The sequence below is a fragment of the Salmo trutta genome, chromosome 15 (genome assembly GCF_901001165.1).
Source record: "Salmo trutta chromosome 15, fSalTru1.1, whole genome shotgun sequence".
Taxonomy (NCBI): Eukaryota; Metazoa; Chordata; class Actinopteri; order Salmoniformes; family Salmonidae; genus Salmo; species Salmo trutta.
Window position 1 is genome coordinate 54,745,211 of NC_042971.1, and position 21,266 is coordinate 54,766,476.

General features: G+C 43.2%; 1 protein-coding gene across 3 annotated transcripts in view; it reads right to left on the minus strand.

Moving 5' to 3' along the window:
- LOC115149369 (contactin-associated protein-like 4) overlaps window positions 1–21,266 on the minus strand; it is a 203,596-nt gene that overhangs the window by 71,271 nt on the left and 111,059 nt on the right. For all 3 annotated transcript variants that reach the window (XM_029692183.1, XM_029692184.1, XM_029692182.1), the window contains exons 7-10: window positions 18,288–18,428; window positions 14,580–14,880; window positions 14,222–14,371; window positions 11,016–11,187 (exon numbers count right to left, since the gene is read on the minus strand). In XM_029692183.1, coding sequence (XP_029548043.1) covers window positions 11,016–11,187; window positions 14,222–14,371; window positions 14,580–14,880; window positions 18,288–18,428 — 764 coding nt within the window. The remainder of the gene's footprint in view (window positions 1–11,015; window positions 11,188–14,221; window positions 14,372–14,579; window positions 14,881–18,287; window positions 18,429–21,266) is intronic.

Here is a 21,266-nt window from a genome sequence, read left to right on the forward strand (position 1 = left end):
ACGGCTGATATTGTATCGAATATCTACATAGGCGTACAGAGGCCCATTATCAGAAAACATCACTCCTGTGTTTCAATGTCAAATTGTGTTAGCTAATCCAAGTTTATCATTTTAAACGGCTAATTGATCATTAGAAAGCCCTTTTGCAATTATGTTAAAACAGCTGAAAACTGTTTTCCTGATTAAAGAAGCAGTAAAACTGGCCTTCAACGTCAACAGTGAAGAGGCGACTCTGGGATGCTGGCCTTCTATGTAGAGTTGCAAAGAAAAAGCCATATCTCAGACTGGCCAATAAAAAGAAAAGAGTTCCTCTGTCCAGAGACACTGGACAGAGGAACTCTGCCTAGAAGGCCAGCATCCCGGAGTCGCCTCTTCACTGTTGACGTTGAGACTGGTGTTTTGCGGGTACTGTTTAATGAAGCTGCCAGTTGAGGACTTGTGAGGCGTCTGATTCTCAAACTAGACACTAATGTACTTGTCCTCTTGCTCAGTTGTGCACCGGGGCCTCCCACTCCTCTTTCTATTCTGGTTAAAGCCAGGTTGCGCTGTTCTGTGAAGGGAGTACAAGATCTTCAGTTTCTTGGCAATTGCTCGCATGGAATAGCCTTCATTTCTCAGAACAAGAATAGACTGACGAGTTCAGAAGAAAGTTCTTTGTTTCTGGCCATTTTGAGCCTGTAATCGAACCCACAAATGCTGATGCTCCAGATACTTATCTATTCTAAAGAAGGCCAGTTGTATTGCTTATTTAAATCAGCACAACCATTTTCAGCTGTGCTAACATAATTGCTAAAGGGCTTTCTAATGATCCATTAGCCTTTTAAAATGATAAACTTGGATTAGCTAACAACGCACAATTAGAACACAGGAGTGTCGGTTGCTGATAATGGGCCTCTGTACGCCTATGTAGATATTCCATAAGAAATCAGCCATTTCCAGCTACAATAGTCATTTACAACATTAACAATGCCTACACTGTATTTCTAATCAATTTGATGATGTTTTAATGGACAAAAGATGTGCTTTTCTTTCAAAAACAAGGATATTTTTAAGTGACCCCAAACTTTTGAACGGTAGTGTATATTCTAATAATCTGTTAACAATATCTTGTAACTAAAAGGCCACCCGTATATTCTAGACGTATACGTTTGTGTGTGGAGATGATGCATCCCTTTTTGCAGCCTATGTTACCATATCTGTGTGTGCATTTTGGACCTATAGGCTCTAAACGCAGCATGGGTACAGATTGAGACCTTTCCGACAAGAACGGAATGACATAATGTCAGACTGGAGAATCAATACTGTTCTCTCCTCTCCGATAAAGATTTTACATGGCATGTGAAGGAGGCAATCCTGCCTGCCATTCTCATCAGCAGAATGATGTTAATTGTCATAAGTTTTGTCCTGGAGGCAGAACTGAGCAATTTCCCCCTTTGATAGGCCAAATGCAAAGTCAAAATTGCCTATATTGTAAAAATGTATGAAAACAAAAATGTGCTTTTTAACCTTCATTTAAGGTTAGGGTTAGGCATTAGGGTTAGCAGTGTAGCTAAGGTTAGGATTAAGATTAAAAATCTGGTTTTATGACTTTCTGGCTGGGCCAGCTAGTGATCACTCTGCAGAGCTGCCTCCAGAACAAGATTCATTACGAAAAACACTAACCTGCTCCCCATCATCCCCAGCCCAACCTGAGACACATCCAGCCCCGCCTGAGACACATCCAGCCCCGCCTGAGACACATCCAGCCCCGCCTGAGACACATCCGTCTGCCTGACCTGCTGGCACTGATCCCAGAACAGCCACTGAGCTGAATCACAGGATTTCACAGGCTGCCTCACACACTCTCACTGCTGCCTCATACACAGAGAAACACTCTCTTTCTCAATCTCTCTCAAACACTTTCTCTTTCACTGCAGCCTGCTGTTCACATGGGCAGCTTTCTTCTCATTCAATATCTCCCTCTAAGAGAGCAAAGGATGGAAAGCTAAGCCTGCCATGAGTCATGTAAAGATGGACCTGACAACTTCATACACCTGCTAACAGGTTCACATAAAACAAACAGGATGCACTGAGCTAGATACTCTTATTACGTACCTAGATCCTGTTCAACACACACACTAAAACAGAGGTTCAGGTGCATGCATTTCAGGACATTCTCACACACACACACACACACACACACACACAATATCCCTTTCTTTTCTCCACACTATTGTATCACATTCTATGGATCATAGAGATCATATTAGTATTCTAATTCCTAATTATGTTATGGATTCCCTTGGTCCCATAATCTTCCACACAGTGCAACTCCATTTTGTAAATACTGGAATGGGATCAATCCAGTGAGACACCACTGCTATGTATCACCGCACTGTATATCACTGCACTGTATATCACCACACTGTATATCACCGCACTGTATATCATCACAGAGTGTTTCCGTCCAACTCTACTCAACATGACTCCAAGTCATTACAGTTCACAGCCAAGTCACTGAACCCCCCGGTAAAGACTACTACCGAGAAAAGCTAGCTAGAATGTCCTAAAAGGGGCATCAAAGAGCTACAAAGTAAATAACCTCATTCCCCTGAACAGCATGATGGGACAGAGAGTAAACTCTTTTTCCCCTCTCGGTCCTGTCTGTAGTGTGTGTGTGTGTGTGTGTGTGTGTGTGTGTGTGTGTGTGTGTGTGTGTGTGTGTGTGTGTGTGTGTGTGTGTGTGTGTGTGTGTGTGTGTGTGAGAGAGAGAGACGCAAAAACTTCTGATCCACTGGAAATGTGATGAAAGAAATAAAAGTTGAAGTAAATCACTCTACTATTATTCTGACATTTCGCATTCTTAAAATAAAGTGGTGATCCTAACTGACCTAAAACAGGTCATTTTTACTAGGATTAAATGTCAGGAATTGTGAAAAATGAAGTTTAAATGTATTTGATTAAGGTGTATGTAAACTTCCGACTTCAACTGTATTATTTTGAATATGTTTACTGTTAATTTCTGAATGTTCATTTTATTTTTTCATACACCTTTTTTTGCCAATAAAGCCCCTTTTAAATTGAGATTGAGAGAGCACCTGCTTGAGAGCACATGCTCCAGGGCTGTATGCCACAGCTCACAGACAGAGTGACAGGAGGCTGGGGCAGCTAGGTACCCTCAGCTACCCATAACCCCCTCTCTCTCTGGGCCCTGATGCCGCCTCCCGCCCAACCCTCGGCAGGCTAAGCCACGTGCATCGTGATCCCAATTACAGAGGGGTGATAAATATAGCCGTGTCACGACGCGGGAAAGTCACCGGCTGAGAGACAGGCAAAGCAGGACCGGAGAAACAATGGTGAAGGTTACAGTGTTGTTTTCTTAGTTGCCATTCGCTGGTGTTGTCTGAACTGTAGTGTTTTCAAGGGTTGGCTGAGCCTGACAGGGGCCCTGCAGGAGACAGGTGAGACAGGTCTTCAGGTCCTCTCCCCTAAGCCTGGAGACCAAAGGTGGCCCAACGTCACATTATGAGAGACGGACCCCATGTCATCAACGCGACCTTAGGAAGAGATACTGGTGCATCCTGGTGGTGGGATGTGTGTGTGTGTGTGGGAGGGGGGATCACTGCAGGCTGACAGAGGCTAAACTCACTGGTCCAACACTCCTCACTGCAGCAAAATACAGCCAGACCTGGGTTCAAATCCTATTCGCTAACTTTCAAATACTATAGCTGCCCTTTATGAAGCGTGCCAGGTGAAAGAAAATAACAAAACTATTTAAACCCAGGTTTGGATAGGATATAGCAAATGTCTTACAAAACTCACTGCTGCAGCCATAGATAGCCTGGATATACAATGCCGTAGCCTACAGTACATGTCTATGGGTCTGCTGCAGAGCCAAGGGGAAAACAAAGTATTGTTGCAGCACAGCACAGCCAGGAGCTTAAATGCAGGGGGTGAATTACTGTACATGAATGGCAGTAAGAGCGAATGCTATGGTGGATAATACGTAATTAGCTAGACATCAGTAAGAGTGGTAAAACTACACATTAGAATGGAAGTAGTTGTCACTACATTGTAAATATAGTTAAGTGTGACAATTATGGGGTGGAAATCTTAAATGATTAAAATGGAGCAGAATGGTAATCCTAATGTTGATTACGATCTAAAGATAATCATTCTGTTCGCATTGTATAGGAGCGGCATAATCATATCTCTGTTTCTTATTGTCTAAGGTGAGGTGGCTATGCACCTGATCGACCTGGTTATTTTCTCTGTTCCTGAGCTACTTGGCTTCTCGATAAATTCCGGTAGCTAGCTAACAGAGAGAGCGAGAGAGTGGACTAAAATCACTGCATTATAAATGATTCAATTCCCCACTCCACTCATAGGGCTAAGCTACCAGCTTTGTGCTACTGCCTTACTCCCTTTGTCGTGCACACACACACAAACACGTGTCTTGAGGTAATGGAGTGTGCCGGTAGCCTGCCTGATGTGCACTGGAATTGTCATTTCATTTATACAAAATGCACTGTTTATGCCCCGTTCATTTATCACAGGATCACTTTCAACACCCCTCCTGCTTGATGCTGAGGTTCCACACAGAGCATAGGGCCATTGAGGGAGCTAAAAGCAGCGCTTTCCCTCCAGCTTCCACGAAAGCGCACAAAGGCAGGCGCGAGCAGGCAGACACACACACACAAGCCTCACAAATTAACTCTCTCTCTCCCCCTGTCTCTAGCTCTCAAACACACACACACACACACACACACACACACAACTCGCCAAGGAAGAGACTTTTTACTTTTCACTTTCTTCATCCCCCCGATAGCAGCAGAGCAACAGCACCACACACACAGGTATTCATATTCACAGAGTGGAAGATTGAAGTAACGTAACAGCGGGGGGGCGGTTGAATAGAACCCCAAGATGTGATTGATTAGAATATTACCTCGTCAACAGGCTTGTCAAACACCATTTTCCTCTGTATTCGGTCAACCACATCTTGGGGCCAGGTTTCTGGACCGAGATGAAGCTTTCCCCTGGACTGATAAACATGCTGAAAATGTCCATTAAAAACCCATAGAGTCATTTGACACACTGGAGATCCCTATCAAAACCTGTCAGTTTAAACTGGAGATATGTGACAGAGCTACAGTCGAGCGGTGTTTGTCAGACCATGAGATTCCCGAAAATCGGTCTTCGCATGAAAACGTCTGTAACGTCCGAACGGTTTCACCTATAAACTACCATTCAATAAAAAGGGGAGACTCTCACGACGATGTTCTCCTTTTTGCTCACGGGACTTGTCTGAAGGTAACAAGTACTGGTTTATTTAACCCCCAAAATGGGGTTAAATATGTCAAACACTTCAAAACCTAATATCTTATTATTTACTTTTTTTCCATTTATGAATGTGTTATTCAATGCTTAGACTTTTAAGAATTAAAATATATTTTTTTGACTGAGACTAGGCGTAATCTGTGTCCAGGAAACTAGGCCACGGTGTTTGATTCTAACAATTTGACTCATGTTTATTATACAGTATTAAAATGGTGTGGCAGTCACTAGATATGGCTGTACATAATGTTTATATGTTTATATAATGTTTATATTATGTACAATACATGCAACTGCTGAAATGATTACTCACTAGAGTGCCTTCAACGTACAGTGTAAACTGAAAAACATCACATGAAGTTGATTAAAAATGTGTTTGCCATAATGTATATTTAATCGATCAGGTTTCTACCTATGCCAAGCTGACATTTTTGAAAGGTCTGTGACAGCTAGTTTGATTTATATCATCTTAAGCACGTAGGGTACAGAGGTTCACACAACAATATTGACCGTGGCAGTAAAGATGGTGTCTGTCTCTGTCTCTGTTCCCCTCTGTCAGTCTGTCTATCTTTCTCTACCTGTCTCCCATCGGGCACAGACAGATGTCAGTTCAACATATAGTTTTGATTTATATTTGGTTGAGTTGTCAACTAACGTGAATACAAGTTGGGTGAAAAAAACGACGAAATGTCCTTACTTTGGTGACTTCTTGCAAATCCATCACATAGATTTTTTGGGGTTGAAATTGACAACCATTTTTTCCCCAATGGGCTGTCAATCAGTCTGTCTGTTGTTTCTCTGTCTGTCTGTCTGTCTGTTGTTTCTCTGTCTGTCTGTCTGTCTGTTGTTTCTCTGTCTGTCTGTCTGTCTGTTGTTTCTCTGTCTGTCTGTCTGTCTGTCTGTCTGTTGTTTCTCTGTCTGTCTGTCTGTCTGTCTGTCTGTCTGTCTGTCTGTCTGTCTGTCTGTCTGTCTGTCTGTCTGTCTGTCTGTCTGTCTGTCTGTCTGTCTGTCTGTCTGTCTGTCTGTCTGTCTGTCTGTCTGTCTGTCTGTCTCTGTCTGTCTGTCTGTCTCTGTCTGTCTGTCTGTCTCTGTCTGTCTGTCTGTCTCTGTCTGTCTGTCTGTCTCTGTCTGTCTGTCTCTGTCTGTCTGTCTCTGTCTGTCTCGGTCCGTCTGTCTCGGTCCGTCTGTTTGTCTCGGTCCGTCTGTCTGTCTCGGTCCGTCTGTCTATCTCTCCCTGTCCGTCTCTCAGTCTTTCTCAACTTGCCTTTTTGTATCTCTTTCCTTTTTTCTTCCTGTCTGTTAGCCTCTGTCTGTCTGTTTCTCTACAACTGACACACATGCACACTCGCGCACACACATGCGCCCACACACACCCCCTAACTTTAGACCACAATAACGTCTGAAATGGAGTCACAAGATGAAAACTTTATTTCCGCTGGCTGTGAATGTTTTAGCTATGCGATTCTGTCCAGTTAAAAACTGAAAATGAATAATCCCAAATCCTCTTCTTTTTACCTTTAACTAACTAAGAACAAATTCTTATTTACAATGACGGCCTAGGAACAGTGGGTTTAACGGCCTTGTTCAGGGGCAGAGCGACAGATTTTTACCTTGTCAGCTCAGGGATTTGAACAAGCAACCTTTCGGTTACTGGCCCAACACAACCACCAGGCTACCTGCTGCCCCTCTATGGCTACCTGTGGCGTGTAAATAAACCCAATAAGGAATCCTGTAGCACTCACACCACTATATCAGGTTTTCACTTGGAGTGGTACATGAAAATACACAGTGTATTGTCGTCTTTGCATAGTACACTGCTCCAAAAAATAAAGGGAACACTTAAACAACACAATGTAACTCCAAGTCAATCACACTTCTGTGAAATCAAACTGTCCACTTAGGAAGCAACACTGATTGACAATAAATTTCACATGCTGTTGTGCAAATGGAATAGACAACAGGTGGAAATTATAGGCAATTAGCAAGACACCCCCAATAAAGGACTGGTTCTGCAGGTGGAGACCACAGACCACTTCTCAGTTCCTATGCTTCCTGGCTGATGTTTTGGTCACTTTTGAATGCTGGCGGTGCTTTCACTCTAGTGGTAGCATGAGACGGAGTCTACAACCCACACAAGTGGCTCAGGTAGTGCAGCTCATTCAGGATGGCACATCAATGTGAGCTGTGGCAAGAAGGTTTGCTGTGTCTGTCAGCGTAGTGTCCAGAGCATGGAAGCGCTACCAGGAGACAGGCCAGTACATCAGGAGACGTGGAGGAGGCCGTAGGAGGGCAACAACCCAGTAGCAGGGCCGCTACCTCCGCCTTTGTGCAAGGAGGAGCAGGAGGAGCACTGCCAGAGCCCTGCAAAATGGCCTCCAGCAGGCCACAAATGTGCATGTGTCTGCTCAAACGGTCAGAAACAGACTCCATGAGGGTGGTATGAGGGCCCGACGTCCACAGGTGGGGGTTGTGCTTACAGTCCAACACCGTGCAGGACATTTGGCATTTGCCAGAGAACACCAAGATTGGCAAATTCGCCACTGGCGCCCTGTGCTCTTCACAGTTGAAAGCAGGTTCACACTGAGCACGTGACAGACGTGACAGAGTCTGGAGACGCCGTGGAGAACGTTCTGCTGCCTGCAACATCCTCCAGCATGACCGGTTTGCGGTGGGTCAGTCATGGTGTGGGGTGGCATTTCTTTGGGGGGCCGCACAGCCCTCCATGTGCTCGCCAGAGGTAGCCTGACTGCCATTAGGTACCGAGATGAGATCCTCAGACCCCTTGTGAGACCATATGCTGGTGCGGTTGGCCCTGGGTTCCTCCTAATGCAAGACAATGCTAGACCTCATGTGGCTGGAGTGTGTCAGCAGTTCCTGCAAGAGGAAGGCATTGATGCTATGGACTGGCCCGCCCGTTCCCCAGACCTGAATCCAATTGAGCACATCTGGGACATCATCTCTCGCTCCATCCACCAACACCACGTTGCACCACAGACTGTCCAGGAGTTGGCGGATGCTTTAGTCCAGGTCTGGGAGGAGATCCCTCAGGAGACCATCCGCCACCTCATCAGGAGCATGCCCAGGCGTTGTAGGGAGGTCATACAGGCATGTGGAGGCCACACACACTACTGAGCCTCATTTTGACTTGTTTTAAGGACATTACATCAAAGTTGGATCAGCCTGTAGTGTGGTTTTCCACTTGAATTTTGAGTGTGACTCCAAATCCAGACCTCCATGGGTTGATAAATTGGATTTCCATTGATTATTTTTGTGTGATTTTGTTGTCAGCACATTCAACTATGTAAAGAAAAAAGTATTTAATAAGATTATTTCTTTCATTCAGATCTAGGATGTGTTGTTTAAGTGTTCCCTTTATTTTTTTGAGCAGTATATTTTGGTCCCATGTGGCAGTCTGGTCCCATGTGGCATTCTGATCCCATGTGGATCAGTTGGTAGAGCATGGATTCGATTCCCATGGAGGACCAGTACAAATGAAAATGTATGCACTCACTACTGTAAATCTCTCTGGATAAGAACGTCTGCTAAATGACTCAAATGTAGATGTATAATGAATTTTTGCATCCCCACCAAGGGTTGGTGTCTAGCGGGACAGTGATATGGCTTGTTTGCAGTGCAGGCAGCACATTCCTTCCAATACAACACAATCTGAATACGCCAATCAACTATACAGCTAAACTCATTTAAAAAGGGAATCTCAAAGTTCAAAGCATCTGCTTCAAGTGAGCCATAAAGTCTCCAGACCATCAGAGACAGAAGCAGATCCAAATTAAATAATAGGATCAGGTCCAGATATTCAATTAAAACCAGTGAAGCACGAGAAATGTGTCTCTCTGACAACGAGCTACAACCAGTACAGACAGACTGTTTTCTGAGACTACGTGAATTTGTATGTATGTGTGTGTGCACGTACGTGTGTGCGTGCGCGTGTGGCCACAAGGAGAGTTGATAATTGTCACAATAATCGTGTTCCTATTTGAGCATGGAGAAAGCCGACAGTAAAGCATTAGCTCCGCTCCTCATGAGTGGCTTTGACTCGCTGTCTCTCACATATCAGATACAATCTGAAAAAGATGGCCGGCAAGAACTATGGCGAAGATGAAGATTACAAGATGAAGTCTCCATCCCAAATGGCACCCCATTCCCTATATAGTGCCCGGGCCCGGGCCAGGGCCCATGGTCAAAAGTAGTTTACTACAGAATAGCGGGAAAAGGGTGCCATTTGGGATGCACCCAATAACAATACAGATAGATGGTGATGACAGTGGTGATGATAAGAATGAAAATGAAGGATGAAAGTGATGATGACTTTGATGATAATGGCCGTAACAAAGATGACAATATAAGAGGAAGGCGATGGGAGACCAAACAGTGAGCCATTTCAAATCAAGGAGAAACGAGAGAAGAGAGCGGCATTAGAAAAACAAACCATGCCCTCTAAACTAAAAACTAAAGCATAGAGTTGACAGGGCAGCAGCAGCAATGCAGCAGCAATAATAGAATTGCAACAAATCAGACTCTGCAGGGAACATCATATTGGTTATTTCCAAACCACGGCCTCCACTGAACAATACGTCTACATTTCATATAGGACCAATATTTCTGCTGCTGATTCTTCATCTCTGGGACTCCACAGGGTGGTGTAATCTCCCCCTTTCACTTCGCGCTGTTGTATTGTCAAAATAGCACATCTTACATTTACATTTAAGTCATCTAGCAGACGCTCTCCAGAGCGACTTACAAATTGGTGCATTCATTCTTACCTCAGAAAAGTTCACTTCATATAAAAGATAGATGTGAAAACAATCAAGAAAAGTGTCGGGGAAGATCTGAAGAAATGTCAGAGATAAGCGTTCGAGTGACAAGCAAACAATGCACAGACTTCTCTGTGTAGCAAAACCAAAGCTATTGGGTAATCAGTTTATTTAAGAACAAAGTCCTCACATAAGGCTCAGTGAAACAGATGAGAAAATCAGCCTCAACACAGAACTAGATCTTGCAAATATAGTATCTACCAGGTAACCCAGTGGATAAGAGCATTGGGGCAGTAACTGAAAGGTTGCTGGTTCAAATGCCTGAGCAGACTAGGTGGAAAGAATCTGCTGATGTGGCCTTAAGCAAGCCACGTAACCCTAATTGCTCCTGCTCTGTATGTCGCTCTGGTTAAGAAAGTCTGCTAAAGGACTTCAATGTAAAATGTACCAAACTCAACACTGAAGTTACAGGAAGTTACACAGGCAGCAGGTAGCCTAGCGATCAAGAGGTAGGTCCAGTAACTGAAAAGTTGCTGGTTTGAATCTCCGAGCAAGGCACTTAACCCTAATTCCTCCTGTAAGTTGCTCTGGATAAGAGCATTTCCTAAAAATTACTCAAAATTAAGTTCAATTGGGAGCTTTCACAAAACCATTAGTTCATCCAATAGTCCACACACCCAGGTTGCCCTTGTACCAGTTATATCTGGCTAAGTTTGCGTGTGAACTGAGGAAGATATAGCATTAGCAACATTTTGACACTGACACTCGGTTATACAGAAATTCCTCTTACAAGATTCCTGGAACCAGGAGGGAATAAACAGGAAATCTGAGAATCCTTCAACCAGGATTTCTGGAAAACATGGGAATTTTGGGAATGTTGTGCAACCCTAGTAACAATCCTATCAGGGAATGGTGTTTTGTACTGACCTGTCGATGATTCCACACATGTCGATTTGGAGATCGCTGTAGTTTCCTATCAGCATCTGTTGTACCTTGATCAGATCCACAGCATTGTTATCCACATGGATGTGTCTCATACAGCCTTGGAACACATTGAAGGGGTTTCTGCACTCCTGGTTATTCTCACTGTCCGGGCAACCTGTATTAGACCAAACGACAGCCATAAATCAACGGCCATTTACAAGTAGGCCTTACAAAAGACAGGTGGTCAATAAAAACAGGCCAAAGCCATTGCCCCATGATAAAGGATTACAAAGATATGTTGTATCTCATACAGTAGCGAAGAAGAGTACAGCTTGTATATTCAGAGGACAGCTTGTATATTCAGAGTATACAATATAAGAGGAATAGTCAGAGCACAGCTTGTATATTCAGAGGACAGCTTGTATATTCAGAGGACAGTTTTTATATTCAGAGGACAGCTTGTATATTCAGAGTATACAATATAAGAGGAATAGTCAGAGCACAGCTTGTATATTCAGAGGACAGCTTGTATATTCAGAGGACAGTTTTTATATTCAGAGGACAGCTTGTATATTCAGAGTATAGCTTGTATATTCAGAGTATAGCTTGTATATTCAGAATATAGCTTGTATATTCAAAGGTCAGCTTGTATATTCAGAATATAGCTTGTATATTCAGAGGTCAGCTTGTATATTCAGAGGTCAGCTTGTATATTCGATGTATAGCTTGTATAGTCATCTGACAGCTTGTATAGTCAGAGTATAGCTTGTATATTCAGAGTATAGCTTGTATATTCAGAGTATAGCTTGTACAGTACAGTATATACACTGAGTATACAAAATATCAAACATTAGGAACACCGTCCTAATATTGAGTGGTACCTCCCCCCTTTTCCCGTCAGAACAGCCTCAATTCGTCGGGGCATGGACTCTACAAGGTGTCGAAAGCGTTCCACAGGGATGCTTCCCCATGTTGACTCCAATGCTTCCCACAGTTGTGTCAAGTTGGCTGGATGTCCTTTTTTGGTGGACCATTCTTGATACACACGGGAAACTGTTGAGTGTGAAAAACCCAGCAGCGTTGCAGTTCTTGACAGAAACCGGTGCGCCTGACACCTACTACCGTTCAAAGGCATTTAAATCTTTTGTCTTGCCCAGTCCCTCGCTGAATTGAAAAACATATGCTTCCGAGTGGCACAGCGGTCTAAGGCACTGCATCTCAGTGCTAGAGGCGTCACTGCAGACCCTGGTTCAATCCCAGGCTGTATCACAACTGGCAGTGATCGGGGGCCCCATAGGGTTGTGCACAATTGGCCCAGTGTCGCCCGGGTTAGGGGAGGGGTAGGATGTCATTGTAAAATAATCTTAACTGACTTGCCTAGTTAAATAGAAATAAAATTAATTCTCAAAGCTTACAAATACTTCTTTAACCTGTCTCCTCCCTTTCATCTACAGGTGACATCAATAAGGGATCATAGTATTCACCTATGTCATGGAAAGTGTTAAAAATGTGGAAAAAGTAAATGGGTCTTGTGCAAGCCACGTAACCCTAATTGCTCCTGCTCTGTATGTTGCTCTGGTTAAGAAAGTCTGCTAAAGGACTTCAATGTAAAATGTACCAAACTCAACACTGAAGTTACAGGAAGTTACACAGGCAGCAGGTAGATGAGCGATCAAGAGGTAGGTCCAGTAACCGAAAAGTTGCTGGTTCGAATCTCCGAGCAAGGCACTTAACCCTAATTCCTCCTGTAAGTTGCTCTGGATAAGAGCATCTCCTAAAAATTACTCAAAATTAAGTTCAATCGGGAGCTTTCACAAAACCATTAGTTCATCCAATAGTCCACACACCCAGGTTGCCCTTGTACCAGTTATATCTGGCTAAGTTTGCGTGTGAACTGAGGAAGATATAGCATTAGCAGCATTTTGACACGGACACTCGGTTATCCAGAAATTCCTCTTACAAGATTCCTGGAACCAGGAGGGAATAAACAGGAAATCTGAGAATCCTTCAACCAGGATTTCTGGAAAACATGGGAATGTTGTGCAACCCTAGTAACAATCCTATCAGGGAATGGTGTTTTGTACTGACCTGCCGATGATTCTACACATGTCGATTTGGAGATCGCTGGAGATCGCTGTAGTAACGATCTCCAAATCGATATACAGCTCCGAATGCACTGTATAGCTTGTATATCCAGAGTGAAGGCCAAGTGTTGAACACAGGAGATTTTCTAAGCGTAACTGTTATTCTGCTTGATTTCCAGTGTGTGTGGGCTGTGGACACAGAGCTGGTGCTGCCTGGCTCTCTGCTAAAGGTAATTAAATGACATGACAAGCCTTCCAAAAAGATTTTGCTGAGGGGAAGAGGGGAGAGGGGGACAGAGAGACAAACACAGAATCCAAACAGAGAAACAATGCTCTGAGGGAAGCTAAAGTGGAGGAGGAGGAGGAGAGGTCCTGCAGTTTGGTTAAGAAGCTCTATGCTTCTCTGCACTAAGCCCTGAGATCAAACGCTGCTGGTCCAATACAAATCTTGATACACATATGCACCAACAGTTACCCTTGCCTATCTAACTGCAATTAGGATTAGTCTCTGGAAAGCCAAGTAGTATTTATGATTAGGGCGAAGAGTTTTTCCTGATCATGTGACACAGTCAGAAAAAAACCTGGGGTCCAATGTACACTAAGTGCACAAAACATTAGGAACACCTGCTCTTTCCATGACATAGACTGACCAGGTGAATCCAGGTGAAAGCTATGATCCCTTATTGATGTCACCTGTTAAATCCACTTCAATCACTGTAGAGCCTTGAGACAGACAATTGAGACATGGATTGTGAATGTGTGCCGTTTAGAGGGTGAATGGGCAAGACAAAATATTTAAGTGCCTTTGAACGGGGTATGGTAGTAGGTGCCAGGCGCACTGGTTTGAGTGCGTCAAGAACTGTAACGCTGCTGGGTTTTTCACACTCAACAGTTTCCTTTCTGTATCAAGAATGGTCCACCACTCAAAGGATAGCTTGACACAACTGTGGGAGGCATTGGAGTCAACATGGGCCAGCATCCCTGTGGAACGCTTTTGACACCTTGTAGTCCATGGCCAGACAAATCGAGGCTGTTCTGAGGGCAAAAAAGGGTGCAACTCAATATTAGGAAGGTGTTCCTAATGTTTTGTACACTCAGTGTATGATGCATGTTGCTTTCTCTCACCTCCAAAGAAGAGGTTGTTTCCTGATACCACGGGGAAAGATGGACTGGCATGAGCCGTGGAGTCTTCCTCTTTATCCACTGTGATGGTCAGATGACCTCTCCTTGCAGTTAGGTCTACTGAATGCCACTGGCCATCGTTCAGACCAAATCCTATGGACAGAAAGGAAACAAGAGTTTATTAGCTACCTATAATATAGGACATTATCCTGCTCAACTCAATATTTTGTATAACAGTCTTAAGGTGCAATAAGGATGTTTTTGTTTTTCCAGTGATTAGCTATTTAGGGTAATGAGATTGTGTTATTCTCAGAGATCAAAACTTCACAAAACAACAGCCGTATGTTACTGTTGATCTGACCTGCAGTGACGTCAACTAGGATTGTGTATCTTCCAGCCTTGTGTATCTGCAGCCTGACTCTGGCCTCACTCAGGTAGAGCCACAGGCTCCCCGCCTGCTGCTGGAGGTCAAAGGTTAACAGAAGGCCCGCTCTGTTCCAGGTCCGGAACTGCAGGCTGATCGCCACGCCAACCGCCGCCACGGCAACCCCGCCGCCGTCTCTCTGCTGCTGCGCTGCCCCTGGCAACTGGAGGAAACTCTGCGCGCCGGCGAACGTCACGGGGACAGAGACTGGCTCAGCACATGTAAAGGTCACATTGCCCTAAAAAAAAAGTGTGTGTATATATATACTGCTCAAAAAAATAAAGGGAACACTTAAACAACACATCCTAGATCTGAATGAAAGAAATAATCTTATTAAATACTTTTTTCTTTACATAGTTGAATGTGCTGAAAACAAAATCAAACAAAAATAATCAATGGAAATCCAATTTATCAACCCATGGAGGTCTGGATTTGGAGTCATACTCAAAATTAAAGTGGAAATCCACATTACTGGCAGATCCAACTTTGATGTAATGTCTTTAAAACAAGTCAAAATTAGGCTCAGTAGTGTGTGTGGCCTCCACGTGCCTGTATGACTTCCCAACAACACCTGGGCATGCTCCTGATGAGGTGGCGGATGGTCTCCTGAGGGATCTCCTCCCAGACCTGGACTAAAGCATCCGCCAACTCCTGGACAGTCTGTGGTGCAACGTGGCGTTGGTGGATGGAGCGAGACATGATGTCCCAGGTGTGCTCAATTGGATTCAGGTCTGGGGAACGGGCGGGCCAGTCCATAGCATAAATGCCTTCCTCTTGCAGGAACTGCTGACACACTCTAGCCACATGAGGTCTAGCATTGTCTTGCATTAGGAGGAACCCAGGGCCAACCGCACCAGCATATGGTCTCACAAGGGGTCTGAGGATCTCATCTCGGTACCTAATGGCAGTCAGGCTCCCTCTGGCGAGCACATAGAGGGCTGTGCGGCCCCCCAAAGAAATGCCACCCCACACCATGACTGACCCACCGCCAAACCGGTCATGCTGGAGGATGTTACAGGCAGCAGAACGTTCTCCACGGCGTCTCCAGACTCTGTCACGTCTGTCACGTGCTCAGTGTGAACCTGTTTTCATCTGTGAAGAGCACAGTGCCCCAGTGGCAAATTTGCCAATCTTGGTGTTCTCTGGCAAATGCCAAACGTCCTGCACGGTGTTGGGCTGTAAGCACAACCCCCACCTGTGGACGTTGGGCCCTCATACCACCCTCATGGAGTCTGTTTCTGACCGTTTGAGCAGACACATGCACATTTGTGGCCTGCTGGAGATCATTTTGCAGGGCTCTGGCAGTGCTCCTCCTGCTCCTCCTTGCACAAAGTCGGAGGTAGCAGTCCTGCTGCTGGGTTGTTGCCCTCCTACGGCCTCCTCCATATCTCCTGATGTACTGGCCTGTCTCCTGGTAGCGCCTCCATGCTCTGGACACTACGCTGACAGACACAGCAAACCTTCTTGCCACAGCTCGCATTGATGTGCCATCCTGGATGAGCTGCACTACCTGAGCCACTTGTGTTGGTTGTAGACTCCTTCTCATGCTACCACTAGAGTGAAAGCACCGCCAGCATTCAAAAGTGACCAAAACATCAGCCAGGAAGCATAGGAACTGAGAAGTGGTCTGTGGTCCCCACCTTCAGAACCACTCCTTTATTGGGGGTGTCTTGCTAATTGACTATAATTTCCACCTGTTGTCTATTCCATTTGCACAACAGCATGTGAAATTTATTGTCAATCAGTGTTGCTTCCTAAGTGGACAGTTTGATTTCACACAAGTGTGATTGACTTGGAGTTACATTGTGTTGTTTAAGTGTTCCCTTTATTTTTTGGAGCAGTGTATATATATATAATTCATATTTTGGTTTTTCCCATTACACACATAATATATATATATATATATATATATATATTATCATATTATATATTATATATTATAATATATTATCATATTATATATTATATATTATAATATTATATCATATTATATATTATATATTATAATATTATATCATGATAATATATATATATATATATATATGTAATGGGAAAAACCTAAATATGAATTAGTCCTCAGCAAGAAGGTGAAATCAAGCTTAGGAACATCTGACCTGAGTCTATTGCGAATAGCATTAGAAGATATCCATCTAATCAGCAAAATGTCCAGCAGGAGGACATTCATAATACATACCATAATGAGAGTCCTCAACCTATAGGGATCTGAGGTATGTGATCTCAGGACATTAGCAGAGCAAACAAAGATGATTGGTGTCATGCTAGCCAGGTTAAACCAGACTGAATTCTGCACTCAACCATTGTTTCACTGAAGCAAAACAATGGTTGAGTGCAGAATTCAGTCTCGTTTAAGTTAGTAATAACATGGACCATCTTAATCAGGCTAGTCAAATGCAACTTTCTGAAGTTATGACTGAAATCATACTGTGTGTCTGTCTGGGAGTAGGGTCTAGCCATCTAATGTGTTGATCATTGTTGTTGGATGGTGGTTGTACAGTAATGATGGTTTCATGGTCTGCTGCTGAGCGAAAATGGTGTATTACAGTTCTGTCTAGCTCAAAGTGATATCAGAGCAGTATCTTTATAATAGTATGACATTGTTGTACAGTAACTACAACAGGGAAATAGTAGATCATGTCTCCAAGCTGTTTGCAGCAGCAGTGAAAGTGATATACTGCAACAGAGTGCTTACAGTATGCTACTCTAGTGAGCAGAAACTTTAACCACTGAAAAATAACAAAGAAATATGTCTTCAAAGTATACTCCAGAAACTGACTTCACTTTCATTTCCCTAGCATATTTATAACATTTAAACAAGTGGTCATATCTCACCTCTGACTACTGGTATTCTCTGTGTTAGATATGTGGGTGTTTATTAATTTCAGTTTTCCCGCATGAATTATTTCTGCTTATTCCTCCATTCGCTACTTCATTTTGGAGCAGTTAAGGTAATCATTTACAAGACGGTAAAATGTGTTTAGGAGAGAGCTAAACACCATCTAGAGGGATTCAGACTCTCTGTTCAATGTACTCCCCTCATTAATGGACCAATCAACATGAAAATAACTCATTTGTATTGAGGTGATTCTGTTACATAGAGGAGCAGCTAGATGCAGGGAGGTCTGATTTTCCAGCAGTTCACACACACACACACACACACACACACACACACACACACACACACACACACACACACACACACACAAGGTGCGCTATGGGATTTATAGTATCTCTGTTTTCTTTTAAATACTTTTGCACTTTTGAGACTATTCCACCTGTTCAATTTTGCTCAATCAAGCTCAGCTAATATATTTGAAAGAAAACAAATACTATTTCAATCCAGGTCAGCAGATAAATCCCAGATAATTCCAGGTCAGCCTAGTTAAATAAAGGTTAAATAAATAAAAAATAGAAATAATAAATCCATTACCAACCACCTACAGTTCAACAGGCTGAGGTAGCAAACCCGGAGGATGGCTAAGGCTGAAACAAGTTGGTTTCATACATTTTTTATCAACCTCCAAGAGTTGTTAAATTTCCTTTTCAATTCAGTTTGCTACTTCTTTCATGCACCTTGGTTGGAGAGTGATGTAGAGGTGATGTGTTCCCTCCCCTTTGCAAACGTACCGTGATGGAGACCTGCTGTTGCTGTTTGGCCAGATCTATCACGTTCACATCGTTCCAGAGCAGGTTCTCAAGGCACCCATGGAAGTTCCTCCTGGACATAACCCTCTGACTTCCATGGCACTGGACGCCACCATAGCTAATCTTGTGAAAGAACATCAAGCCAAAGTTAATATTCCAACATGTTCTTACCTACAGTATATTATCATGATATGGGAATTTGATATAGTAACACCTTCAACAAGTGGTGATAGACCAAATGAGATTGGAAATCGTTCATTGATGGCATATGTTTAGGAAGGAATAAAAAGGTCAAGTAAAGTAAAGTAGAGTAGAGCAGGACATAGTAGAGTTGAGTAGACGAGAAGCAGAGTAGTGTAGAAGAGAAGTGCAGAGAAGAGCAGAGTAGAGTAGAAGAGAAGTGCCCAGTAGAGTAGAGTGGAAGAGAAGAGCAGAGTTGAGTAGAAGGGCAGAGTAGAGTAGAGTAGAATAGTAGACCAGAGTAGAAGAGTAGAGTAGAGTAGAATAGTAGAGTAGAGTAGAGTAGAATAGTAGAGTAGAGTAGAATAGTAGAGTAGAGTAGAATAGTAGAGTAGAGTAGAGTAGAAGAGCAGAGTAGAGTAGAAGAGCAGAGTAGAGTAGAGTAGAGTAGAAGAGTAGAGTAGAAGAGCAGAGTAGAGTAGAATAGTAGAGTAGAGTAGAAGAGCAGAGTAGAGTAGAGTAGAAGAGCAGAGTAGAGTAGAGTAGAGTAGAATAGTAGAGTAGAGTAGAAGAGCAGAGTAGAGTAGAGTAGAGTAGAATAGTAGAGCAGAGTAGAGTAGAGTAGAATAGTAGAGTAGAGTAGAGTAGAAGAGTAGAGTAGAGTAGAAGAGCAGAGTAGAGTAGAAGAGCAGAGTAGAGTAGAAGAGCAGAGTAGAGTAGAGTAGAGTAGAATAGTAGAGTAGAGTAGAAGAGCAGAGTAGAGTAGAATAGTAGAGTAGAGTAGAAGAGCAGAGTAGAGTAGAGTAGAAGAGCAGAGTAGAGTAGAATAGTAGAGTAGAGTAGAGTAGAGTAGAATAGTAGAGTAGAGTAGAAGAGCAGAGTAGAGTAGAAGAGTAGAGTAGAATAGTAGAGTAGAGTAGAATAGTAGAGTAGAGTAGAAGAGCAGAGTAGAATAGTAGAGTAGAGTAGAAGAGCAGAGTAGAGTAGAATAGTAGAGTAGGAGAGCAGAGCAGAGCAGAGTAGAGTAGAGTAGAGTAGAGTAGAGTAGAAGAGCAGAGCAGAGTAGAGTAGAATAGTAGAGTAGAGTAGAAGAGCAGAGTAGAGTAGAATAGTAGAGCAGAGTAGAAAAGCAGAGTAGAGTAGAGTAGAATAGGAGAGCAGAGTAGAGAAGAGCAGAGTAGAAGAGCAGAGTAGAAGAGCAGAGTAGAAGAGCAGAGTAGAAGAGCAGAGTAGAGAAGAAGAAAATAGTAGAGTAGAGTATAAGAGCAGAGCAGAGAAGAATAGAAGAGCAGAGCAGAGTAGAGTAGAAGAGAAGAGTAGAGTAGAGTAGGACAAAGTAGAGTAGAGCAGAAGAGTAGAGCAGAGTAGAGATTTTTATTTAACCAGGTAAACTGACTGAGAACATATTCTCATTGACAGCAACAATCTTGGGAATAGTTACGGGGGAGAGGGCATGAATGAGCCAATTGTAAACTGGGGATGTTTAGGTGACCATGAGGGCCAGATTGGGAATTTAGCCAGGACAACAGGGTTAACACCCCTACAATAAGTGCCATGGGATCTTCAGTGACCACAGAGAGTCAGGACACCCGTTTAACGTCCCATCTGAAAGACAGCAACCTACACAGGGCAATGTCCCCAATCACTGCCCTGGGGAATTGGGATATTTTTTCAGAACAGAGGAAAGGTTGCCTCCTACTGGCCATCCAACAAAATCTGGTCTCCCATCCAGGGGCCAAACAGGACCAACCCTGCTTAGCTTCAGAAGCAAGTCAGCAGTGGGATGCAGGGTGGTATGCTGCTGGCTATGAAGTAGAGCAGAGCAGAAGAGAAGAGTAGAGCAGAAGAGACGAGTAGAGTAGAGCAGAAGAGAAGAGTAAAGCAGAGCAGAGTAGAGCAGAAGAGAAGAGTAAAGCAGAGCAGAGTAGAGCAGAAGAGAAGACTATAGCAGAGCAGAGCAGAATAGAGCAGAGTAGCATAGAGCAGAGGGCAGAAGAGTAGATTAAAGAAATTATCCCAATCTGTGTATTCAGGTAGAGACTACAATGGCAATGTACATAAATGTCTCAATAGGACTCATGTAGATTAGGACCAGAAGCTCAACTGTGTTTCAATTTCAATAGAAAAGTATTTCTATAGGCCATTTATTACAGTTTTTTCTAACTGCTTACACACGTTTTCAAAACTGTCTCCTTTTTTTCAAAACTCTACACACAATTCCCTAAACTGCACACACAAAATGCAAAATGCCTCACATCTCCTTCAAAATGTAACACTGCATTCAAAATGCCATAAACACATGTCAGAATGAAGCATTTGCATCAAATGGCAAACACTGCTTTCATAATAGTACATTTTTGGATATACCATGTAAACACTGTTGTTCTAAATCTAAAGCTCTTTGGTCTTTCATAGGCTTGTATCTACATTTCAATACAATGTTCTACAGTGAAAGTAATCTGCTGAGAGGGGTAACAAGTACACTGTAAACAACAATGCAATGTAGAAACAGAAAATATTTATTAGGCCAAACATTAGTGTTGTATACAGTAGCATACAACAAAACCATAAACATATGTAAACCAAAAGTATATTCTTCAGAATACAGTAAAGAACACAATTGTGTGTGTGTGGGGTCCCGGGGGGGCAGTCCAGGAATTGGTGGGGAGGTAAGTCACCAGTGCTAAGCAACGCTTCATCTCTTCTTCGAGCTGGGTCTGGCCACAATACTTCGTCCACATCACAAGATACGTTTTCTCTTACCAAACATCGAGGAAAGTA